The sequence below is a fragment of the Telmatherina bonti genome (genome assembly GCF_933228915.1).
Source record: "Telmatherina bonti genome assembly, chromosome: 18".
NCBI classification, from domain to species: Eukaryota; Metazoa; Chordata; class Actinopteri; order Atheriniformes; family Telmatherinidae; genus Telmatherina; species Telmatherina bonti.
The window spans coordinates 38,991,738-39,014,948 of record NC_136616.1 but is presented as its reverse complement, the minus strand read 5'-3'; the positions used below and the strand labels follow the sequence as shown (position 1 = coordinate 39,014,948).

Sequence of the window (23,211 nt, the reverse complement as noted above, 5' to 3'; positions counted from 1 at the left end):
CAGCTATTTTTAAGTCAGAATTTTTAATTAGTCCTAAGCACAAAACTAACTATAAATCCTTTGAATTCCTGACATTAAATTTATCTCATCCAAAATGGAATTGAGAGAAACTGCTCCTTTTAGCATTAGTGTATCGCCCACCTGGACCTTACTCCGAGTTTCTGACCCAATTCTCTGATCTCTTGTCTGAGTTAGTGCTGACTACTGATAAGGTCATTGTACTAGGTGATTTTAATATTCATGTTGACGTTGAAAATGATTGTTTAAACATTTCCTTTAGCTCTATTCTAAACTCAATTGGGTTTTCACAAAATGTCCATGGAGCCACTCACTCTCATGGTCACACTCTTGATCTGGTTCTAACATCTGGTATTGAGACTGATAAGCTCAAAGTATTTCCTCAAAACCCTGTCTTGTCCGATCACTTCTTATTAACCTTTGAATTCACTTTATTTGATTACTCACTGACCAAAAATAAATTCTACTATAGTAGATGTTTATCAGACAATAATATTACAAAATTTAAACAATCAATTGAATCAATTTTTTCACCTCTACCATGTGTTAGCATGACCGAGAGTCCCCCTTTAAGCCTTACTCCTGCTCAGATTGATCAACATGCTGATACTATAACAGCTTCAATGCGTACAACCTTGGATAATGTTGCTCCCCTAAAGAAGAAGAAATTAGATAAGATTATGAAGGCTCCCTGGTTTAATTCCCAGCTTCGAGCTCTAAAACAGGCATCAAGGCGTTTGGAAAACAGATGGCGTTCATCAGGACTAGAGGAGTCTCGCTTAACCTGGAAAGAAAGTTTAATTGTATACAAAAAAGTCTTACGTACGGCAAGAACAGCTTATTATTCATCATTGATAGAGGAAAACAAAAACAACCCTCGGTTTCTTTTCAGCACTGTAGCTAGGCTTACTAGGAGCCGGAGCGCTGTGGAGCCATGTATTCCTTTCTCACTTAGCTGTGATGATTTCATGTATTTTTTCAGGAATAAAATTGATACTATTAGAGATCAAATCCACAATATTCTTCCTTCTACCTATAATGTTGAGCCTGTTGTGGTCTCTGAAGCATCCTTAGAACCAGGATCTGACTTGTGTCTAAATAGTTTCTGTCCTGTCCAACCCTCTGAATTAACTAAAATAATAGCTTCATCTAAACCATCCACCTGTATCTTAGACCCTCTCCCAACGAGCCTCTTTAAGGACATTTTCCCTTTAATTAATACATCACTACTAAATCTTATCAATATGTCTTTAGTGGCAGGATATGTACCACAATCATTTAAAACTGCTGTAATCAAGCCTTTACTTAAAAAGCAATCTCTGGATCCAGAGGTGATAGCAAATTATAGACCTATATCTAACCTCCCGTTTATGTCCAAAATTCTGGAGAAAATAGTTTCAGCTCAGCTACATGCCCACCTGAGCAGAAATAATTTATGCGAGGAGTTTCAGTCAGGATTTAGAGCTCATCATAGCACTGAGACAGCATTGGTGAAAGTTACTAATGACCTTCTTATGGCCTCAGACAAAGGACTTGTGTCCGTACTTATCTTGCTTGATCTTAGTGCTACATTTGATACAGTCGATCATAACATTCTGTTACAGAGACTAGAACAGGTGGTTGGAATTACAGGTACAGTGTTAAGCTGGTTTAAATCATATTTATCTGATAGACTTCAGTTTGTTCATGTAAATGACAAGTCCTCCTCACAAACTACAGTAAGTCATGGAGTTCCTCAAGGTTCTGTACTTGGACCAATTCTGTTACTAAAACAGCCGTCTTTCATTTACGTAATATAGCCAAAATTAGGGACATTCTGTGTCAGAGTGATGCAGAAAAACCGGTTCGCGCTTTTGTTACTTTGAGACTAGATTACTGTAACTCTCTAATTCTGGGCTGTCCTAAATATGCCCTGAAAATCCTTCAGCTGATCCAGAATTCTGCAGCCAGAGTCCTGACCAGAACCAGCAGGAGAGATCATATTTCTCCAGTTTTAGCCTCTCTTCATTGGCTGCCTGTTGAATCTAGAATAGAATTTAAAATCCTTCTCCTTACATATAAAGCCCTCCACAACCAGGCACCTCTATATATCAAAGACCTCATTGTTCCTTATATACCAAGCAGAGTACTTCGTTCGCAGACTGCAGGCTTACTTGTGGTTCCTAGAGTCTCAAAGAGCCGAGCAGGAGGCAGAGCCTTTGGTTATCAGGCCCCTCTCTTATGGAATAAGCTCCCAGTTAGTGTTAGGGAAGCAGACACCCTCCCCACCTTTAAGACTAGGCTGAAGACTTATCTTTTTGATAAGTCCTACAGCTAGGGATGGTTAGCATCCCTTAGTTATGCTGCTATAGGTTTAGACTGCTGAGGGACATTTCCTGATACACTGAGCTTCTTTCTCTTTATCTCTCTCTTTTACCCCCCCCCCCAATAACAGTGTTGCATCATTAACATGTATGTCTCCTGTCTCAGCAGGTCTCCCTGGCCGGGAGTAGCAGTTCCTGTTGTCTGTTGTCTTTCTGTCCTCTTCCCCCCACACAGCAGAGGCAGATGGCTGCCTGTCCTGAGCCGAGTTCTGCCGGAGGTTTCCTTCCTGTTAAAAGGGAGTTTTTTCCTTCCCACTGTCGCCAGTGTGCTTGCTCAGGATGGGAGATTGAGTTGGACTCAACTCAATCTGTTGGTTTCCTTATATAGGCTGTAATGAATTGGCCTTCATTATGTTTTCCCCTCTGTCTGTAAAGCGTCTTGAGATGGCATTGCCGTGATTTGACGCTATATAAATAAAGTTGAATTGAATTGAATTGAATTGATGGTCACTCTATTAGAATGGAAACTGGAATATGAATTCCAACTATGGAGAATGACCATCTTCCCAGTTAAGATCTTGCCGGTGGTCCTGGAGAACAGGAATTGAGGAAGAGTAGTGGGTTTTCATCCTCCCGGAACAGTGGACCAACTCCACGCACTCTGCAGGGTCATAGAGACTTCACACATGCAGTTTTTATTTGCATTTTTGATTTTGGAGAGAGTCCTCAAATGTGTGCCCTTGGAAGTCCTTTGAGAAGAGCTTTGGAAGTATGGGGTACCAGATGCTCTGGTAAGGGATGGTCAGTCCCACTGAGACCAGTACCAGACCTTGGTCCACATTGTTGGCAGTAAGTCAGATTAGTTTCCAAGAGGCGTTGGACTGCTGCAAAGCTGCCCTTTTTCACAAATCATTTTATAACCAGCTGTGTAATTGAAAAGGTTCAGTTTGGTGGCTGAAGGATTGGGTCTCTGATTATGTGGTTCTATTGACTTCATGGAACTGTGATCTCCAGCTAACACTGCAGTGATTCACAGGCTATTGTAAAGCAATGCAATCAGCACCTCAAAATCCAAGCCCCCCCCCCCCCCCCCCCCCCCCCCCCCCAAAAAAAAGGGTGGAGTGTCCTCTTTGGGTTAATGGATGGATGGATGGATGAGAATGAGGATGAGGGACATTTCAGGGTCCCCAGAGTCTCGATTAGTAGTTCGTTGTGTAAAGTTGTTTGTGGTTGAGTGAAGTTGCTGGTGCGTGTCCTCTCTGGGTCGTGGTCTTCGAGGACAGACAGACTCTGTGTCAGAGTTTCGGATCTTCCTCCCACTGCAGGCATCTGACAGATCTGAAATTGTTTCTTTGTGTCCAGGTGAACCACGATAGTTTACCTGAGCAACTGATTGCTGAATCCATCAGGAAGAAGAGCCGATCAATGCACCTGTCACCTCAGCAGCTCCGTCTGTGTGTGCAGGAGTACCAGGGCCAGTACATCCTGAAGGTACAGGTTTTACCTGTAGTCTGAATACCCACCTGTCTGCATGGCTCACCTGTTTGTATCCGTCAGGTGTGTGGCTGCGATGAGTACCTGTTAGAGAAGTTCCCTCTCAGTCAGTACAAGGTAACCCCTTCATTCTGAAACCTTCACCTTTCCACTGCACTGATCTGATTACTTCCACCTGTCCTATCATCTGTCTACAGTACATTCGCTCATGCATTATCGTGGGACGTCTTCCGCACCTGATGCTTGTGTCCAAAGACAGTCTGTACTCTCAGCTCCCTGCATCTGGCTTTGTCACACCTTCCTACAGGTACGTAGGCAGTCTGCTAGACATAAGCATCAGAACCAAACAAGAGCAGGTACAGGTGTGTTGCAGGTGTCCAGGTGACATGATGTTTATGTTCTAGTCGAAGGACTCCACAACCATCTCCGTGTCCAGGAGGAGGGGACGGTTCTCTTCCTCGCTCTCTCTGGGCCTTCAACACTCTGCTCAGGGTCCGACTGCTGTGTGCCACCTACGTCAATGTCAACATCAGGGACATCGACAAGGTCTTCTCTCCTCAATATCTGGAATGTCCACAGTGTTGATCTGTCTGGCACTTTGTAGTTTCAGTCCATTCTACCTACATTTGGCCTCTGTCTGCCCCAAATCTGTTCATGCTGTCTGTTCTCTGTGTGTCTTCTTTCTGTCCCTTATTCTTGTCATTGTTTCTGTCTTTGTCTTGGGTGACTGTGTGTGTCGACAGACCTGTTTGTTCCTCCTGGGTTAGGTAGAACTACAGAGACAAGGATCCAGAGAAGTCTTTGCCATTAGCTCATCTTCAGCCTGTTAAAGCCGTTATTGTCTGTCCACAGTTCCTGTCTTCAGTCTGTCTTTTAGTGTTATTTATATAAACAACCTGTCACTCTGTCTTCTCAGGTTTTCTTCTTGTATGTGCTCTCGTCTCCTCATCCAATGTGATCTGTTAAAAACAGGTAGATTTGGTTTGTCGGTTTATTTCTCAGTGACGTGTCTGTGGAGATGTTTCAGTTACATATGGTCATGTTTCTGTGTGGAGTCACATATCAACATATTCACTTGATTGAGTCACGTTCTATTCTATTCTACTGTCGTTAGCAGATGCTTTTCTACAAAGCAACATACATGTGGGAGTGAGAACAATATAATCAAGAAATCAAGCAGTTGGAACATCATAGATAAGTGCTGTTTAAGCTGCTGCAAGTCTGGTTGAACACAGGTGTTACCATGGTGTTCTGGATGCAGTGCAAAATATTTACCTGTGTGAGTCACATATCAACGTATTCACTCATCCATTCCAATAATTTGATACAGCCGTTTCAATCACTAACATGATGGTGTGGAGTTGGTCTTCAGGAGCTGGCTTGTCCTCTTAGTTCCGGTGGAAGGAACTCTGAATATTTCAGTATACTAAGAGATTTTGGACAATTTTACGTCCCTGATCTTCTGGGAAGAGTTTGAGGATGTTCCTTACTGTTCCAACATGACTTCATACCATGACTCCATGAAGAGATGATGAGCCAGTTTGGTGTGGGAAAACCCTGACTGAACTGCACAGGATCCTGCCCTCAACAGATGTGCTTCTGGAAGACTGGCCAGAAATTCCCATAAACACATTCCTAAACCTTGGCGAAAGTTTTCCCAGAGAACTTGAAGGTGTTATAACTTCAAAGGTTGCCAGCATCATATTAGAGCTTTTGGATTCAGAATGTCATGTAAGTTCATATGTATGCAAAAGCAGGTGAGCAAATATCCATCTATCCCTTTTCAAATCAAATCAAAGATACTTTATTTATCCCCGAGGGGAAATTCAAAGTTCAAGCCAGCTCGTCCATTCAGACATGTTAACATTAATGACAAAAGAAGAATACAGAACCAAACTGAACTTAGGCCCCGCAGCCAGTTTTTCCGGCGCCGCCTTATATCATAAGAACAGAGATACATTAGGATAATGGGGGGTGGGGGGGTCGAGGGGAAAAAAGGTCATGTAACTCCAGGCCGCGTCACAGATGACGCAGTACAAAGAGACAGAGTAAAAACCTCATACACTGAAGCACAAACTCAGACAAGACACAAAATCCAGGGAGGCGGTGAGTCATGTGGGAGGGGGCTGGGGGTAGATGAGGAGGGGGACAGAGCATCTGTGAACATCTCTTCTTCCGTTCTCGGGGGGGTTGCGCTGGCCCAAGGCCGCTGGGAAGCCAAATCCAGATATGATTGTTGTTTGGGTTCCAGGCGAGGAAAACGATTTGCCCTTGACCTTGAGTCCATAGCAGGTCTCAGGCAGGCAGCTCCAGACAGCCGAATGGGGGGGTCAATTTCCACCAATTCTAGCAGACATCTTCTCCATGTTGTTATCGATTCTGCGGACCAGCTCCGGGACCTCGGCCAAATGACCAGTATGAGCCAAACTGGCATCCTGCTTACGGTCGAGTCCGGTCAACGCAAGAGTCTGTGCACTGCTAGCTTGGCGCTTACCGTTACAGAATTCTGGCAACCTACCAGTTGTTGTCAGAATCTCACGGGTCTTCAGGTAGATCAGAACTCCACCAGCGCCAATCAGCAGAATCCTGATCAGCAATAATCCAAAGATGTAAACATCCTCCACATCCTCAGAGGACAGAACTGCCAGACATATCAGTCTCCACCTGGCCCATGAGTCCTGAACGTATCCAGCCGGAAGCGTCCCCTCAGGACATGCAGGCTCCCTTCTGCCCGATCTCCAAGTTGAGAAAATTTGATTAATTGCGTTGAGAGACCAGCCGATCAAATCCATGATGTAAATTGAGTATACAGTAAAGAGATGTAAAAAAGAGGCTCCGAGTCAGACAGTTGCACGCCAGAGTGGGAGAGAGGGTAGGAAACAGGAGGAAAGAAAAAAAGCATCCGCCTTCGCTGAGTGAAGGAGTGAAAGAGCTGCTGAAGAGAGCATTCTGCTGCTTATCCGGGATCGGGTCGCGAGGGCAGCAGCCTTAGCAGGGAAGTCCAGACCTGCCTCACATTCTAAGGCCAGTTGAAAGATATAATCCCACCAGTGTGTCCTGGGTCTTCCCCAGTGTCTCAGGAGTCCCAGGAGGGAGTTGAAGCTAGCTCTGATGGGGAACTCTGCCAGATGTTCCCAGCAGGCCCTCACAACATGTTTGGGCCTGCCAGATCTGACCGGCTTCCTCCCCCACCATCTGAGCCAACTCACCACCAGGTGGTGATCAGTTGAAGCTCTGCCCCCCTCTTCACCCAAAGGTACATGTGGTCACAGGTCCGACGATACAATTACAAAGTCAATCATCAAACTGCAGCCTAGAGTGTCCTGATGCCAGGTGCACCTGCAGTATCATTGTCCATTATTAAACATAAGAGTGTCCATAAAGTATGGACATTTTTATGCTCAATAATGGACAATCAATGATGAGCAAAGAAGTCCAACAACAAAACACCACTCGGGTTCAGATCCATGAATCAGGCAATTCCTCCCAGTCACGCCCCTCCATGTCTCACTGTCATTGCCCACTTGAGCATTGAATACTTTAGGCAATATCGTGTATTTACCTGTGTGAGTCACATGTCCACATATATTTCTGTGTTTTATGTGTTTGTGCAGATTTATGTAAGGACAGGTATCTATCATGGGGGAGAGCCACTTTGTGATAACGTCAACACACAGAGAGTTCCCTGTTCAAATCCCAGGTAACACACTCAGTGAAAACACACAGCTGTGACTACCTGGCCACCTGTCTAAGGCCTTGTTTACACCATATTCCTACCTAATTTCCCCCTCTTAGTATTTGGGTAAAAATGCGTTTACACAACATTGGGAATGAAAATTACTGAAAATGGAATAAGAGTGGAAAGATGTAGTGTGCATTGCATGCCTGTAGAGGGCGATGAAACCTTGTAACAACATTCAACATGTCTATGACATCTCCGTCAGACTTAAGGACGTAACCACTGCTTGTATAGAGGTGTAGCGGTTTACTGTGTATGTGATGGGTATGTCTTCACTGACAGCATTACTCTGTAAACAGGACCTGAGTGCACAAAAGCAAAATGACGTGACAGACGTCACCAAATGATTCCTGTTCATGTTTCACATAGACAGGATTTTCCTTGTGTTTTAAGACAATTTCAATCTGGAGCACTTTCTTTGCAGTTTTGTTGATGAAAAACTCTGTTGTGTGTACATTTCTACAGGTGGAATGAGTGGCTCACCTACGACATCTACTTGGCGGATCTTCCTCGGTCAGCCAGACTCTGTCTTTCTATTTGCTCTGTCAAGGGGAGGAAAGGCGCTAAGGAGGTAATAAAGAAAGGACATAATGAAGGAATCAGTAGATGTTTGAAGCCATTTCCGTGACCCATTTGTATGTTCTTCAGGAGCACTGTCCTCTGGCATGGGGGAATGTCAACCTCTTTGACTACCAGGACATCCTGGTTTCTGGGAAAGTGGCTCTCAGTCTTTGGCCAGTCCCTCATGGCCTAGAAGACCTTCTCAATCCCATTGGAGTTGCCAGTTCAAACCCCAACAAGGTACCTCTGCAGACATGAGCTTATCATTGTTGAAGTGACTGACGATTGATGGATGATCATGCGGTCTGCAGGAGACTCCCTGTGTGGAGCTGGAGTTCTCTTGGTTTAACCAGACGGTTGTATTTCCTGACGAGCAGCAGATTGAAGAACATGCCAACTGGACCATCAGCAGAGAACTGGGCTACAACTACTGCCAAGGACTGGTAACTTTTCCTCCTTTAACCCCTAACCCTCCTGCAACAAACTGTGAGAAGTGAGAACTTTTTTGTTGTTCTCGAGAAGAAAATTACATTATTTTATTCTGTCTGCGGATGTACTAGAAGACCGTTTTTGACACATCGGGCTGGCAGAACTTTCTTATCGTTGGTCTCCAAGAAGTATTTTGTGATTGGATGGACATTTGTGGTGAGACATGTTCAACAGTTTACCTCCACATTGCTGATACAAGTTAAATGGTTAGTTTAAATGGAGAAAAATCACCCTCAAACCAGCTATGTTCTTTCTATGAGGCTGCGGTGCTGATCACTATGCCACCGTGCTGCTTAAACTAGCTGTTTGAGCTCTGAGTTGAACCCTGAGTTTGGTAAACCTCCTTTGTCAAACAGGCCTCTGATCCATATTGACAATACAACAGATCATAACAAAAATATGAAAGCTGTTTATGGTTATGTTATTGTTGAGACAGTTATCACATAAACTCGATGTAAATCACAATGGATAAAATTCAGAACTTGAAAGTAATGGCTGAATAACAGAAAAAAACATCCTGTAAATCTGTAAATCTAACACAGACATTACACCATTTTCACATTTAATCTATTCCAGATTCTTATTTATTTAGAATTTTCTTTTTGTTCCTTTGTTAAAGAGAGCTTATCGCAGGCACAATATAGAATGCTGAATAGCCTCTGAGATAGTCTGTAGAGATAGAAATTATTTGGGTTTCATGCTTCTGCATACCCCTCAATCCGCCCTGCTGCAGATGAGCTTTCTTATTAATTATGAAGTAACCCTGTTGATTTCAGCCACTGCAGTGACCCCCACCCTGCTGCAGACAATGCTTCTCCTGCAGGATGAACAGACTTTTTCCTGTTCTTGCGGCTTTGAGCGTAAGAAGAAAGTTGTCATTTGTCATGGGGGATGTAACAAACTTAATGTTACATGATTCCAAAAAACGGACAGAACAACTGAACTTTGGCAGATTTTCTCACCACCAGCAGGAATTGCATTGTGCCACAGTCAGCCATTGTGTCAAAGAAGGTCTAACATTTATGATGAGAAACCCATCAGTACCTGGCTCATTATTCAAAATGAAAATTCAACTAAAATGGAAGAGGAAGAGGTTTTCACTGAAAATCTCAGCAATCACCCTAAGAAAGAGGATAGACTTGACTTGTTCCACATGTTGCCCATCTTTTATGCCAGAAAACAATGACAAGGAATAATCCTGGTATTACAGAGCCCCTCTCCTCTGCTCTTACTGGAGCTGATATCCCTGTGCTCCTTGTGGCCTGCTAGCTGCACTGTAGCATCTGAAATGAACAGGTGTAGCTAGCTTTCTTTTAGAAACATGTGTAGACGTCGTGGCTGGAGGTAAACAATAGCTCTAGTTTATATATTTGTTGAAAACAGAGCAGGTGGAAGACGCTCGGCAGTGGCAGATTGTGTGGTGATTTCTGATTGATGCTTTCTTTACAAATGAAGAATAACAGATAGACTAATATGGGTAAGATTTTATTTCTTATTTTGTGTGTGTGTGTGTGTGTGTGTGTGTGTGTGTGTGTGTGTGTGTGTGTGTGTGTGTGTGTGTCTTGTCCAGCATTTAAGCAAGCAGAATGATGGTCTGGATGCTGTGTTCTGCTGAGCAAATTTACTTTGCCAGGATAAGCATTACGAGTATGATGATCCCCTTGATTTTCTGGATTCTTATTTTATTTCTCTATTCATTTTGAATAATTGTAAGACAGAGTTTCTACTGCTGGACCAGACCAGAGAGGATAGAAGAGAGACAGAAGGATAAAGGGAAGGAGAAACACCTCATAGAGAAAGAAAGACATATGCATATACATACGCACTTACACCCATATGCATTTGCCGATATAAATGCATGTACATGTACCAGCCATGCACCCACCCAGGCAGTGGTGGAGAGGAGCCCCAGCCGTAATCCAATGCAGTCAGGGGGAACAGGCCCCAGCGGGCCTGGACCAGCAAGAACTGGCCCTGCCGGGCACCGGTTGCCCAAGGCAGACAGAGCGTGGACCCCAGGGCTCCAAGAACCACAAGGCGACCCCCCCCCCCCCACCCCCCACCCCCGCAGGCAGAGGACACTCTGCACTCACATACTCCCCCATACACACATACATACCACATAACACAACTCTCCTCACGAGCTCCCTCTCTACAATTCAATTCAACTTTATTTATAAAGCGTCAAATCACGGCAATGCCATCTCAAGACGCTTTACAGACAGAGGGGAAAACATAATGAAGGCCAATTCATAACAGCCTATATAAGGAAACCAACAGATTGAGTTGAGTCCAACTCAATCTCCCATCCTGAGCAAGCACACTGGCGACAGTGGGAAGGAAAAAACTCCCTTTTAACAGGAAGGAAACCTCCGGCAGAACCCGGCTCAGGACAGGCAGCCATCTGCCTCTGCTGTGTGGGGGGAAGAGGACAGAAAGACAAAGAAAGACAGAAAGGGGGGGGGGGATAAAAGAGAGCGATAAAGAGAAAAAGAAAGAAGCTCAGTGTATCAGGAAATGTCCCTCAGCAGTCTAAACCTATAGCAGCATAACTAAGGGATGCTAACCATCCCTAGCTATAGGACTTATCAAAAAGATAAGTCTTCAGCCTAGTCTTAAAGGTGGGGAGGGTGTCTGCTTCCCTAACACTAACTGGGAGCTTATTCCATAAGAGAGGGGCCTGATAACCAAAGGCTCTGCCTCCTGCTCGGCTCTTTGAGACTCTAGGAACCACAAGTAAGCCTGCAGTCTGCGAACGAAGTACTCTGCTTGGTATATAAGGAACAATGAGGTCTTTGATATATAGTGGTGCCTGGTTGTGGAGGGCTTTATATGTAAGAAGGATTTTATTTCTACACACCTTAACACGCACCCTGCTACTCCCCCTCAGTTCGCACACTCCCTTCTTTATCAGCACACACATCCCCACCACACCTCCAATCACCCCCTCCTTCCATCACACACATACCCCAACCTACCTTTCCATCTCCATTTATACACTACCCCATATACGTGCACACACCTCACACCCCGTCCCGCCACCTCTACCCCATACTTGCATACACCCCCTTTATTCACACACACATTCCATTGCACACTCCCCCACCTCCACTCTACACATACCCCCCCCCCCCCCCTCCCCCGATCTCTTACAGTCCATCTGTAACTTCATCCATTCGCTACCACACGCCCTCATCCTTCCTTCCCAACATGTGCCATGTGTCCTGTGGTGAGATTTTATTTCAAAAGAGAAGCAACTTAAAACAAAAAATTTCAATGCTATTTTATTTTTATTACATTTTTTTAAATGGGTGCACAGTGTGATGCACATCAGCTAAGTGACTACAAGCAGTAGCGGCATCATATTTCGCTTTTCTCAGATGACTTACATAGAGACACAGACATGCAGGTATGGTCCATCGCTATCAACCATTTGGTAGAAGGCACCACTGCAGGATATATGTTGCACATAAAACCACTGAGGAACTGTCTGCTCAACTTTGCTTTGAGAAGGGCACATCTACTATGTCAGTTGCATTGGTCACCCTGGTCGGACAGTCAGGATGACCACATTACCCAGACAAGGGGAAGTCTTTACTTTTGAGCAGCATTCCCAATACTGTTTGGGGTATCGAATGCACTCCTGCAAATACAAGCGCTTCACGAGGCACAGTATCAACAACCAGCATGTCAGAAATACTGAACTCATTCCAAACTGCTGTGAAGTTGCGCGAGGGAGTCTACAATGCTCATATCCTGTGGGAGAGTGCTGTATACTGACCTCTCCGATTAGAAGATGTTACTTATCTCGTCCTGCCATGGATGATGACCCTTTTCCTGTGGCAAACACAGGTGGTTCAACACCTGGTGGCTTTTGTATGTAGTCTTTATTTCTGTTTTTCTCTTTTATTTGTAGCTTTTCTTGTGTTTTCTGTTTTCCCTTGTTTTCTCATTGTTAATTTATCTGGGTTCATTTCGCTTATCCATCCCACATGTGTTATGTTTTTGTGTGTGTGTGTGTGTGTGTGTATACACAGTCGTCACCTGCCAGTTTGTTGTTTGTAGTTCTTCCCTGTTGTTCCTCAGCATATTAAAATACAATCCTCAGTATTTCCACTGCCTCTCCATCTTGTGTCTGGGTCCATATCTCCATCACCGCTCCATGACAATAAGATGTGTTATTAAAAACTTAAGCAACGACCTGAAGAAGTGTTTTGTATGTCTCAGCTACTGACAAGTGGAGCCACAGAGAGCATGCAACATAATACTCACTGTTGTGCTTCACAACATCATTCCTATCTCTGTTTATATGCATGATACACCTGAGCCTGTTAAGAGCCAGAAAATCTTCATGCAATCCTTCAGGATGCAAGACTTGAAAGTTTAAATTCTTTTTAATTATGTCACTATAATTATTAGTGAGACATGAAAGTTAAATTTTACTACTCGACCATTCAACCTGTTTTTAAGGAGTGACCCAATCAGGACAACTTTTATTCAGTTTAAAACTTCTAAACAACTGTCCAAAAAAATTTGAAACTGGAGCTAAAGTTCATGCCAAGTTGTGACAGTATCTTCCATCTCCTCACAGAGCAACCGTCTGGCCTGCGACAGCAGTGTTTCAGCTGCAGATGCAGAGCAGCTTCGCTCTCTTTGCTCCAGGGATCCTCTGTATGAACTATCTGAGCAGGAGAAGGACTTCCTCTGGAGACACAGGTAAGAGAGGGCTGTAGGGACACAAGTACGATAGGATGGTAGATAAGAGAGGGTCAAGGACATACAAGTAAACCTATAGCAGCATAACTAAGGGATGCTAACCATCCCTAGCTATAGGACTTATCAAAAAGATAAGTCTTCAGCCTAGTCTTAAAGGTGGGGAGGGTGTCTGCTTCCCTAACACTAACTGGGAGCTTATTCCATAAGAGAGGGGCCTGATAACCAAAGGCTCTGCCTCCTGCTCGGCTCTTTGAGACTCTAGGAACCACAAGTAAGCCTGCAGTCTGCGAATGAAGTACTCTGCTTGGTATATAAGGAACTATGAGATCTTTGATATATAGTGGTGCCTGGCTGTGGAGGGCTTTATATGTAAGGGGAAGGATTTTAAATCCTATTCTAGATTCAACAGGCAGCCAATGAAGAGAGGCTAACACTGGAGAAATATGATCTCTCCTGCTGGTTCTGGTCAGGACTCTGGCTGCAGAATTCTGGATCAGCTGAAGGCTTTTCAGGGCATATTTAGGACAGCCCAGTAATAGAGAGTTACAGTAATCTAGTCTCGAAGTAACAAAAGCGTGAACCAGTTTTTCTGCATCACTCTGAGACAGAATGTCCCTAATTTTGACTATATTACGTAAATGAAAGAAGGCTGTTTTAGTAACCTGCTTAATATGTGGGCCAAAGGACAGGTCAGGGTCAAATATTACTCCAAGGTTTCTCACTGTAGCACTGGAAGCTAAAATAATGCCATCCAGGTTCATTACAAAACCGGAAAATTTAGCTCTGAGTTTTTCAGATCCAACGAGAATTACTTCAGTCTTATCTGAGTTTAAGAGGAGAAAATTTCTAGACATCCAAGTCTTTATGTCTATGAGACAATTTTGTAGCCTATCAGGCTGATTCACTCATTAACATATTTCGTTTAAATATAATTGATAATTAAAAGTTCTAATTTTCTACTCATCTGCTTCGGTTTCTGTTCTGATGTCATTTGATACAATTTCTGTGGTTTTACCTGTTTCTGCCTTTCATAATTACTGTCTGTCTCCACCCGTCTCCACCTGTTTGTAAACACCTGTCCATCTCCATCTGTGTACATACACCTGTCTATCTCTACTTGTCTATCTCAACCTTTCGATCTCCACCTGTCTATTTCCACCTCTGCCTCCACCCACCTGTCTGCAGACATTACTGTGTGAACATCCCAGAATCTCTTCCTAAACTGCTTCTTTCCGTCAAATGGAACTCCAGAGACGAAGTGTCACAGGTAGAAAGTCCGGTTTGATTCATGTCCAGTTGGATTTTCTCCCAATTTTAGTCTGATCTGTCTTTTACCACCTGTGTCTTTCCTGTGTCTCGTCTGTGTATTACCTGTGTCTCGTCTGTGTATTACCTGTGTCTCGCCTGTGTCTCGTCTGTGTATTACCTGTGTCTCGTCTGTGTATTACCTGTGTCTCGCCTGTGTCTCGTCTGTGTATTACCTGTGTCTCGTCTGTGTATTACCTGTGTCTCGCCTGTGTCTCGTCTGTGTATTACCTGTGTCTCGCCTGTGTATTACCTGTGTCTTGCCTGTGTATTACCTGTGTCTCGCCTGTGTATTACCTGTGTCTCGCCTGTGTATTGCCTGTGTCTCATCTGTGTATTACCTGTGTCTCGCCTGTGTCTCGTCTGTGTATTACCTGTGTCTCGCCTGTGTCTCGTCTGTGTATTACCTGTGTCTCGCCTGTGTATTACCTGTGTCTCGCCTGTGTATTACCTGTGTCTCGCCTGTGTCTCGCCTGTGTATTACCTGTGTCTCGCCTGTGTATTACCTGTGTCTCGCCTGTGTATTACCTGTGTCTCGCCTGTGTCTCGTCTGTGTATTACCTGTGTCTCGCCTGTGTATTACCTGTGTATTACCTGTGTCTCGCCTGTGTATTACCTGTGTCTCGCCTGTGTATTACCTGTGTCTCGCCTGTGTCTCGTCTGTGTATTACCTGTGTCTCGCCTGTGTATTACCTGTGTCTCGCCTGTGTCTCGCCTGTGTATTACCTGTGTCTCGCCTGTGTCTCGCCTGTGTATTACCTGTGTCTCGCCTGTGTCTCGTCTGTGTATTACCTGTGTCTCGCCTGTGTATTACCTGTGTCTCGCTTGTGTCTCTCCTGTGTTCTTCCTCCTTCTCAGATGTACTGTTTGCTGAAGGAATGGCCTCTGATGGAACCGGAGTCGGCTCTGGAGCTGCTGGACTGTAACTTTCCTGATCCGATGGTCAGGGAGTTCGCTTTGCGTTGTCTGGTGCAGGGCTTGACTGACGACAAGCTGTCGCAGTACCTGCTGCAGCTCGTACAGGTGCTTCATACCATCATACCTGCATCAATCGCCAGTGTTATAATTGGGTTGGACATGTCGGTACATGATCTGTATTTCAACAGGTGTTGAAGTATGAGATGTACCTGGACAACCCGCTGGCTCGATTTCTCATCAAGAAAGCTCTAACTAACCAGAGGATAGGGCACTTCTTCTTCTGGCATCTGAAGTCAGTTCCTGCAGTCTTTCCTGCATGGATCTGTGATGAACATGTCACCTGTTCAAAACACCTGTCTGTGTGATCACGTTGCAGGTCAGAAATGCACAATAAGACCATTTCCAGAAGGTTCGGTCTCTTGCTGGAAGCGTTTTGTAGAGCCTGTGGCATGTACTTGAAACACCTAAACAGACAGGTGAGCACACCAACATCTGGACAGACAGGTTAACCATGCCAAACCTAAACAGACAGGTGAGCACACCAACATCTGGACAGACAGGTTAACCATGCCAAACCTAACCAGACAGCTGAGCACACCAACATCTGGACAGACAGGTTAAGCATGCCAAACCTAACCAGACAGGTGAGCACACCAACATCTGGACAGACAGGTTAACCATGCCAAACCTAACCAGACAGGTGAGCACACCAACATCTGGACAGACAGGTTAACCATGCCAAACCTAACCAGACAGCTGAGCACACCAACATCTGGACAGACAGGTTAACCATGCCAAACCTAACCAGACAGCTGAGCACACCAACATCTGGACAGACAGGTTAACCATGCCAAACCTAACCAGACAGCTGAGCACACCAACATCTGGACAGACAGGTTAGCCATGCCAAACCTAACCAGACAGGTGAGCACACCAACATCTGGACAGACAGGTTGTGGTGGAAAATACTCTGGTCTTGAGAAGTTGTAATACATCTAAGAGTCAACTGTCTTCTTACAATGAACATTTTATTATAAACTAATACAAGCACACGCTGGAGCTTGGAGAGAGAACTCTCTCTACAGATGCTGAAGTAACACCCAATTATAAACCATGCTTAACTCCTCCTAGTTGCTGAGCACACCATATGAAACAATCATTATCTCTTATTTAAGACTAAACTGAACTCACTAAGCATCAGTCACTCACTATATTACTTTATTACCTTTAACCTCTAACCTTTAGACAACTGGTCAACCAAGCAGTTGACAAAAACCGATGCCCTGAATGAAACTCTTCCTCTCTCAGACTTTGTCTGCACATTCCAGACAAGGATCATATGACTTAAAGAAAGCTTTGTGCATAGACACAAAACACAGCAGGATCACAGCAAATCAATGCATATATGTCTAATACTTAATACAAACCAAACTCATAACAATTTTCCCCAACACTCTCCCTCCTCTTGGTCCTACAGGACCAACAATAAGAAGAGAAATTGTTATCAGAACGCAAAAATACATACAGAAGACAACATTCTCAAAACATCAGGAGCCTCATGCCTATCAGGTTTTAAAAGAATCTTTCAGAAATTACAATAGTGAGGAGCCATTTGCTTCAGCTTCAAAATCTGAGTCTAACAATAAATGTAAGAAAAGTGGAAACAAATCATTCCTCTTAGGGGGTGACAGAAGTGCAGTGAAGACACTGTCGGCGTTCTGGTGGGACTTGGCATATCACAGTGGCAGTGGAGCGCTTTTTTTTCTGATCTTGCTTGGGAGCGAAGGCTGGTCTTCAGGTGTGAGAGTAGACTATCTCACTTACCCACGCAACCACAGGGATTATTCTGCCCTTTGTTGGGTGGTGCGTTATTCTTCTGTAATTTCAGACTGAAGAGCTTCAGGAGGTTTTCGCAATCTGTAGTGCCAAGCAGCTCACTCTGCGACCTTTACCGCTGTCTGGGTCGTCAGGAAAACCTGAAATGGCCTAAACCATCGATGTTGGTTCCAGCACAGATGTTTAAAGCTTCTTATCAGGACAAAATCTCCAGGCTGAAGTGAATAGAGCTGCGTAGATGCTGATTCATGAAGGGCAGCTTTCACCTGTGTGCAAATGCCTGAAAAGGGTTCTTATGAGGTTAGGACAATATGTTAAAACATTACTTTCACACAGAGCTGTGTCTGAACAGGCAGTCTTGGAAGGAACCATGCCCACTTGGGTGAGGGTCCTGCAAAAAGAATCACAAAAAGGCCCATGTTTCCATGTTACGCATGTACATCAGAACCAGAAAAAGTACTTTTGGTCCAAGGAAGACCTGAAAAGAGAGCCAGAAGGAAATTTCCCCGTCTGCAACCTGTGGGAGGAAAACATTCAGGAAAATGGCATCCAGAAAGTCATTCATAAGAGAGCGCCAAAACATGGACTTGTTTTCAGCTAAAGAGTAAGCTCAAGTAACGAGAACTGAGACGGGAGAGCTGCAGCCTCCACCGTGTCACAGTCAGAGCAAACAGCATCAAAAGGAAAATCAAGTCAGGGTCAACTAGAGGTCGGTCAGGGGCCAGGCCTGGGGGGTGCAGAGGATAGTCAGTTTCAGCTAAACAGTCATGGAGTAAAACATGAACAATACAAAGCAACAGTTAGGGCCACTCGTTTATCTGGTAGGTAATCATTCAAAGTAACCAAATTCATTTAATTAATTATTGCAAAGTTCCTATCAGGTAGTCTCATCTTAACCAACAACCAGAAAAATCCTCTAGTACTGCATAGCAGGACATGTGTCAAACTGGACTCCCAGCAGTCTGACCAACACTTATCCATGCTGGAATTTCCTTTCTGATTTACTGCTCGTGTTGTTTATGTCATGTCTGCTAAATGACAGAAGCAGAACCAAACTGAAGAATCTCTGCATATATTAAATAAAGCTCATTCAGAACTGTTGATTTAATCTCTCTCAGACTCCAACAGACCCATTCAGGAGCAACACACACAAAACTGAGATCATGATAAGACTGGCTTTCTATTCCAAATATATTGTAAACATAAGCATAAGCATAAAGCAACAAGATGTAAAACCATCTTTAACAGCTGGACTTCAGGTACTGAACAGCCAGAGACCTTCAGCTCATAATAAAGCTGTTTGTTTTCTATCTACATTTGAACTTAAGCAGCATTTAGAAACAAACTTCTAATACTGATGGTAAAGCTGTTTTCATCTACAACAACACGACGCACACATGTACGTGCACACACTCACAGCAGCACTTCTTCCTTAATGATTTTAATGCAAACGTGTGTAACAGAAAAGGCCAAGGCTAACGGTTTAGCATAGTTAGCTTAACTTTGGAAGTATCAATACTGTTACAAATAATCTGCCTCATATTCATGTTATTTTGAGGACATACAGGGCTTAAATGACTTGTTTGTTTACTTATTAAGCGTGTTAACTAAGAGACTGGTCTGTTTACTGGCAGCCATCGCAAGAGTTGGTTCTACTCTTTAAACAAAAATCATCTGATGTGTATTTTAACCGCTGAGCATATCTGCTTTAATTCAAAATAATGAATTCAGATTAGGGATAAAACACCAGCTGTCAGCAAATAAAACACGGAGATTGTTGTACTTGTGTTGCATTCACTGAAGTCAGGAAATTACAAAACTACCTTCTTATTTAATGTCATATAGCGGCTTATTTTTTCTCTTTTGACATCTATTCTGTCTCAAACATTAAAAACTTAGTATTCATCACTTTTTTTTTTTTTTTTTTTTTTTTTTTATAAGGCACAGCGTGCCAGAAGTTGACTAGTCTGTATGAACTGTTCAGCTTCCCTGCAGCAGAGCAGAGATGTCTGTGTCATTGTTCACTTGCAGAAGTCTGCAGGAGTGCAAAATTTTATACATGCTCATAAATGTGGTATAAAGCTAAGCAGAAACAGTGAGTAAATGTTTGGTTGTAGGGCCTCATTCCTTGGCCTGGTCTTGTGGATAATCATTCAGCTCGTATCACTCGTTCTGCTCAGGAGTCAGACGCGCCACAGCCACCATGCTCTCCTCCAATCAGCATACAATCAGAAATTCATGCCAGGAAGTGCCCGACACATGTTCATCAAAGCTTCCTGGTAGATAAATCAGATTCATATGTGTAATTAATTAAGAGTAACATGTAAAGGATCAGAAAGTAGGCAAAAGTTCAAGGAAGGAGATCCAGGTTTTCCACAGAGAACTGAGTGAACCCAACAGTCTTTCTGACAGAATCAGGGTGCAGCTTATTCCAGAAAACATCATCTGATTCTGTAGTCGGGGTGGGATTTGTGCTGCCTGCCGGCCACATCCGTTAGTCTTTTACTTCCAGAAAATTCCACAACTGAAACACAGTCTGAGGACAAGGAGGATCCATCACCTCCAGAGGTCAAAGGTGAAAATCCAGCTCACATGTCCACCATAGGAGCCATATCCACACTGTTCACAGTCACAACCAACAGGGCTCTGCCAGACCCTCTGGTTCTGGGATCTCCAGGCCCCATCAGCAGCGGCCGGGTCCATGCAGCCACATCTGCATATCAGGTTCTGCTCCAGGACTCAGAGCTGACTGACCACGCGTGACACCCAGAACTCTGCAGTGACCCGGATCAAGAACTCACTCTCCCCCAGCCCCTCCTCTGAATCCCCTCAGGCAGGATAGACAATTTTAGGTCCAAGCTGCATGCTGACAAGGGTTTAGAAGGGAACGCTGCAATGTGTCCAACACCATACAGCAGACGAGCTTTTGAGACTGAACCATTTGGTCATGTGGTGTATTTTCTTCTCCAGTAAGGGGAAAATAAAGATCATAGCTTCATAATTATAATAGTTTTCTTCTGAATCCTGTGGCAAACATATTATGTGGACCATGTTCTGTGCTGTGAACATCATGTAACTTGAACATTACATTGTAATTGTGTGTGTGAGACTATATTATCAGTGGATTCATAACTCAGTTCTCTCCTGGGAAAGCTGAACATGATCTTGCTAAGAAGATACACTTGTTCTGAGAACTTCTCTTCTCGCCGTTAGCTCACATTTAGCTAAAGTGAACTTATTGCAAGAGAAATTTACTCTAGCACGTTGGTTCACCATTCCTATTTTAAGGTCAAGAATTTTCTTTTTTTCCTAACATTATGCTTAGTTTCAGCATCCTTCAGCTGCATTATTTATTTCCAGTTTATCTAAATTTATTTAGACATGCTAGGCATAAATTAATAATTGCAGTAGTAAAGGAATAAAAATCACCTTATGAATGTCTGAAAGGGAACAGACAGAAACCTAAGCTTATTGCCTACACAATGTACAGTAATTTAACATAATAAGTTCCTAATACTATAAATCACATCTCTCACATTTCTGATTTTTCATTCTTAATATGTTGTTGCTCTTTAAAATGTTCTCAGGTGATAATAAAGAATACTTTTCCTTAGGAAAAGGTTCCACATTCATACAGGGAGTGGCTTTTATGCTCTTATAAAAGCTTTAGGAAGAAAAGCACAAGCAGCTATTTTACACAGGATTTATATGTTTGTTTCTGCCTAACATGCTATGACATCATCTCCTTCAGTGAGCAGAAGGCCTTTAATGAACACACTCTTTTCCTCACTTCCTTCTCTCATACATTTTTTGTTGTTTGTTTTTTTCTTTTTTTTTTTTTTTCTTACTGCAGTAAATTAGATTTTACACAAACAATTCACTTCAACAGTTGGATGAATGCATGTGAATGGGTCGTGCCCCCACGTTTGTCTACCCCCACACAAGCTTCTAGGCTCTCCTGCGAGAGTCCGGTGTGGCTTCACAAGACGTGGTTTTAATTCTCCACACAATCAGTCCAATCAAGTTTAACACAGGAAATTTTACACAACCACCCCAGTTTCCCCTCACATGAAGACAGAGATTTCAACTTCTTAATGGTGCTGTACATCAACCTCCTACTGCAAAGGAACTAGTTCTGTTTGCAGCGGATGTACACAGAGGGTCAATCCCACACCTTTGAAGAATTATCAGGCAAAATTCTCAATGTCTCCAGAAACCAGCCCACACAGTTTCTTCTCTGTTCCTCCTCACTCAAGATGGCTTTCCTCTCAGTTTTCTAACTCAAGGTTGGCCTGGTCTTGCTTCTCGAGCTCACAGGACTTACTGACTAATTTACTGGTCTCGGTCTTGTAACTCACAAGATTTACTGGTCTGGTCTTGCTACGTCTAGCTCACAGCACTTACGACTTGGTCTTGTTACTCACAATTTTTAACTTAAACTTTAACCTAAACTTAACTTAAACTCACAGGATTTTATTTATGACGTCAACCTGATATCGTCTTAAGTTATTCTCTTATCCTTTGAGTTATTCTTTCGATGAGGAGGTGAGGAGGAGAATCCCTGTCACAATGAGAATAATGAAGACAATTGACCACAAAACAGAAAAATATTGTGATTATTAATTAAGATATTGATTATTAATTTGTGATAAATTTCTAGTAATGTTTGACTCCAGTTTGAGTCTGAAAATTAATGTAAATTTAGAATAACACTTCTCACCATTGTCTTTTCACACTGGTTCAGAAGGAGTCCTGGCGTAGTCGACCACGGGTGGGAGAAAGACGTCCTGTCCTCTGAAATTCTCTAATTGAGGTTCTTAGGATGAATCTGTGGATTCAGGTGGCCAACCCGTCTATCCCCAACCTGGGCGGACTGACGCAGGATCCCGGACGAGCCCCCAAAAACTGTGGTGGAAAATACTCTGGTCTTGAGAAGTTGTAATACATCTAAGAGTCAACTGTCTTCTTACAATGAACATTTTATTATAAACTAATACAAGCACACGCTGGAGCTTGGAGAGAGAACTCTCTCTACAGATGCTGAAGTAACACCCAATTATAAACCATGCTTAACTCCTCCTAGTTGCTGAGCACACCATATGAAACAATCATTATCTCTTATTTAAGACTAAACTGAACTCACTAAGCATCAATCACTCACTATATTACTTTATTACCTTTAACCTCTAACCTTTAGACAACTGGTCAACCAAGCAGTTGACAAAAACCGATGCCCTGCATGAAACTCTTCCTCTCTCAGACTTTGTCTGCACATTCCAGACAAGGATCATATGACTTAAAGAAAGCTTTGTGCATAGACACAAAACACAGCAGGATCACAGCAAATCAATGCATATATGTCTAATACTTAATACAAACCAAACTCATAACAATTTTCCCCAACAAGGTTAACCATGCCAAACCTAACCAGACAGCTGAGCACACCAACATCTTGACAGACAGGTTAGCCATGCCAAACCTAACCAGACAGCTGAGCACACCAACATCTGGACAGACAGGTTAGCCATGCCAAACCTAACCAGACAGCTGAGCACACCAACATCTGGACAGACAGGTTAACCATGCCAAACCTAACCAGACAGCTGAGCACACCAACATCTGGACAGACAGGTTAACCATGCCAAACCTAACCAGACAGCTGAGCACACCAACATCTGGACAGACAGGTTAGCCATGCCAAACCTAACCAGACAGCTGAGCACACCAACATCTGGACAGACAGGTTAACCATGCCAAACCTAACCAGACAGCTGAGCACACCAACATCTGGACAGACAGGTTAACCATGCCAAACCTAACCAGACAGCTGAG

General features: G+C 43.5%; 1 protein-coding gene across 1 annotated transcript in view; it reads left to right on the top strand.

Annotated features, from left to right (window-relative positions):
- LOC306769399 (phosphatidylinositol 4,5-bisphosphate 3-kinase catalytic subunit alpha isoform) overlaps window positions 1–23,211 on the top strand; it is a 62,228-nt gene that overhangs the window by 15,125 nt on the left and 23,892 nt on the right. The window contains exons 7-19 of the mRNA XM_079257983.1: window positions 3,684–3,812; window positions 3,879–3,932; window positions 4,013–4,122; window positions 4,220–4,361; window positions 7,430–7,515; window positions 8,020–8,125; window positions 8,203–8,355; window positions 8,427–8,558; window positions 13,196–13,320; window positions 14,506–14,587; window positions 15,484–15,648; window positions 15,732–15,835; window positions 15,920–16,019. Coding sequence (XP_079114109.1) covers window positions 3,684–3,812; window positions 3,879–3,932; window positions 4,013–4,122; window positions 4,220–4,361; window positions 7,430–7,515; window positions 8,020–8,125; window positions 8,203–8,355; window positions 8,427–8,558; window positions 13,196–13,320; window positions 14,506–14,587; window positions 15,484–15,648; window positions 15,732–15,835; window positions 15,920–16,019 — 1,488 coding nt within the window. The remainder of the gene's footprint in view (window positions 1–3,683; window positions 3,813–3,878; window positions 3,933–4,012; window positions 4,123–4,219; window positions 4,362–7,429; window positions 7,516–8,019; window positions 8,126–8,202; window positions 8,356–8,426; window positions 8,559–13,195; window positions 13,321–14,505; window positions 14,588–15,483; window positions 15,649–15,731; window positions 15,836–15,919; window positions 16,020–23,211) is intronic.